This window comes from Capsicum annuum, chromosome 4, assembly GCF_002878395.1.
Source record: "Capsicum annuum cultivar UCD-10X-F1 chromosome 4, UCD10Xv1.1, whole genome shotgun sequence".
NCBI classification, from domain to species: domain Eukaryota; kingdom Viridiplantae; phylum Streptophyta; class Magnoliopsida; order Solanales; family Solanaceae; genus Capsicum; species Capsicum annuum.
Genome location: NC_061114.1, coordinates 1,067,583 through 1,070,513, shown reverse-complemented (window position 1 = coordinate 1,070,513; position 2,931 = coordinate 1,067,583). Strand labels below are relative to the sequence as shown.

Genomic DNA, 2,931 nt, shown 5'->3' with positions numbered 1-2,931 from the left:
AATGGCGGTTGCAGGGGAAGCACTAAAAACAAACATAACGACACTCGCGCCATTAGTCCTTCCTATGTCCGAGCAGCTCCAATTCTTCGTGACATTAGTCGCGAGGAAGACCCTCAAGATGAAAATAAAACCTTACATGCCCGATTTCAAGCTGGCGTTCGAGCATTTCTGCATACACGCCGGTGGAAGGGCCGTGCTGGATGAGATTGAGAAGAATCTCGAGCTCAGCCAGTGGCATATGGAGCCATCAAGAATGACACTATACAGGTTTGGCAACACATCAAGCAGCTCTTTGTGGTATGAATTGGCTTATTCTGAAGCTAAAGGGAGGATCAAGAAAGGAGACAAAGCATGGCAAATTGCATTTGGCTCTGGATTTAAATGTAACAGTGCCGTGTGGCGCGCGCTGAGGACGATTAATCCTGCTAAAGAGAAGAATCCATGGATGGATGAGATTCATGAATTTCCCGTTGAAGTACCTAAATTCTAACAATTAGCGATTCTTGAAAATAGAAAGGGAGCCGTAGAGCAAATAGTAAGGTTGATGTCATGGGACCCGAAAGTCAAGGCTTTGGAAACAGCCTCTTGCAGGTGCGTACAATAAATCCTTGTATTTCCGCCCTTCCCTGTCCCCGCGCATAACGGCAGCTTTAGTCCATCGAGACAACTGCCCTATTAGTGATTCTTGAAAATAATGTGACAACTAATGATTCTTGTAGGAGAGAGTATTAATTTTCATAGGATGAGGTTATTACAACAAAGAAGGGGAGCCATTCAAGCGTTGGAAACAGTCTCTGGCAGAAATGCAAGGTAAGACTGCGTACGATACACCCTTGTGGTGGGGCCCTTCTCCGGACACCGCGCATAGCAGTAGCTTTAGTGCATCGGGCTGCCTTTTTTTAGGTTATTACAACAATATCAATTATTTTAGGTTATTACAACAATATCATTTAGTTGTATTTGTGAGTCCACTTTCACCATCACTTGTTTAACATGACAATTATAATACCTAGTGTATAAATTTCTTAAATTCCCACCTAATCAATCATCTTCACTTCTAATCAATCACCTTCAACTAATTGTATTTGTGGTTCTACTCTCACTATCACTCTTTAAAGGGACATTTATGAAACTTAGGACCCGTTTGGCCATGAGAAGTTTTTCACTTTTTCAAGAAAAAAAAAATCGCTTTTTATGGTAAATACAATTTCAAGTTGATGTTTGGCTATAAGAATTCCAAATACAACTTGGAGGCATTTGGAAAAAGTGAAAAACAAGAAAAAGTTTGTTTTCACTTTTTTTCAATCTTTTTTCTCTCACAAAAATTCAAAAACAACTCCAGTTATATTCACGGACAAACACAACTCCATCTTCAACTACAAAAATTTTAGTTTTCATGGCCGAACGCCCACTTAGTATATAAATGGCTTATGCGCCAAAGATTTTTAATTTATTAAATTTATGTCTAATTGATCATAATTTACACAGGATAAGGTTATTACAACAGTATCAACTAGTTGTATTTGTGGTTCCACTCTCACCATCAATCGTTTAAAAGGACATTTATGAAACTTAGTATGTAAATGGCTTATGTGCCCAAGATCTTTAATTTATTAAATTTATGTCTAATCAATCATCTTCACTTAAAATGAAACGGAGGGAGTATTAATTTCTCATAGGATGAGATTGTTATAATTCTATCAATTAGTTGTATTTGTACCAACATGGGTTATGGTGCAGTGGATGAAGTTGTTCCGCCCTTAACCAGAGGTCGAGGGTTCGACCTTGGGTATGGAGAAAACTCTGTTGGGAACACTGTCACCTTAATGGCCCCTGCAATGCGTGATCCGAATTAGTTGGGGCTCCAATATGGACACTGAACACCGGATGAAAAAACAAAAAAAAACTAGTTGTATTTGTGGTTTATATTCTGAAGAGTCATTCTAGAATTTGTATTAAATTCTAAGTAATAATAAATGCATGCAATAGTAGATGCAAATAGCTGTTTAGTGAGCTAGCAAAGACGGAGGCTGACAAGAAAGGACCATAAGGAGCGGGAAATAGCTGCAGCAACGTAGCAAGCGGAGGGGGCGCCTCCTGTGTGTGTCGGTATTGAGTTCATCTGAATCCAGTATTTTCGATATTTAATATGAAATTTTTATGTGTAAACGCACCGAAATTTCAACAAATATTAAGATTTGAGCTCATAATATAAAAATATTGAGCCGAGGAGTTGAGTGACGTGCAGGTAAGGCTGGGCATATTTTGGTTTAAGCCGATAAAATCGAAATTTAATTTTGGTTTGGTTTTTCGTTTTTTCGGATTGGTTTCGGTTTCAAACTTTAGAAATTTGGTTAAACTGTTTGGTTTTTGGATTTACAGAAAAAAAATCGGATAAAACAAAAAACCGAATTTATATAAATAATATATTGTAATATATATATATATATATATATATATATATATAATTTAATATATATGTAAATATACTAAAAATATAATATAATCTGATATAACATATAAATATATAAATTATAATCATTTAGTGCTTTGCCTTAGACCCTAACATTAACGTGAAGGCTGCGGCGGCGCTCAACCGTCCTCAGTTCGTCAATTCATTTGAAATTTCAACATCGCCAACGACAGTCGTTTGCTCAGTTCATTTGCTCAGTTTGTCGCTGCCGTCGGTAGTCGCTGCCAAGTGCACCACTGCCGTCACGCCAACGGCGATGACTCAACGAGGTCGATATTTATGGTTATTTCATAAGTGTTGAATTAATTATATTTGGGAATGAAAAATAGGTTTGAAAAAAAGATTATTTTTCTAGAAAAATCACCAATTTTAAATGTTCACTACTTTAATCTTTAAAATCGAAATAAAAATCCGAAATAACCGAACCGAATTTGTAAAAGCCGAACCAAATCGAAATA

General features: G+C 36.8%; 1 protein-coding gene across 1 annotated transcript; it reads left to right on the top strand.

The window, feature by feature from the left end:
- The first annotated feature begins 1 nt into the window (after window position 1).
- LOC107868467 (3-ketoacyl-CoA synthase 11-like) lies at window positions 2–490 on the top strand. Its single transcript, XM_047410837.1, has one exon. It carries the CDS (start codon window positions 2–4, stop codon window positions 488–490), a length of 489 nt encoding a protein of 162 aa, XP_047266793.1.
- The last annotated feature ends 2,441 nt before the right edge of the window (window positions 491–2,931 follow it).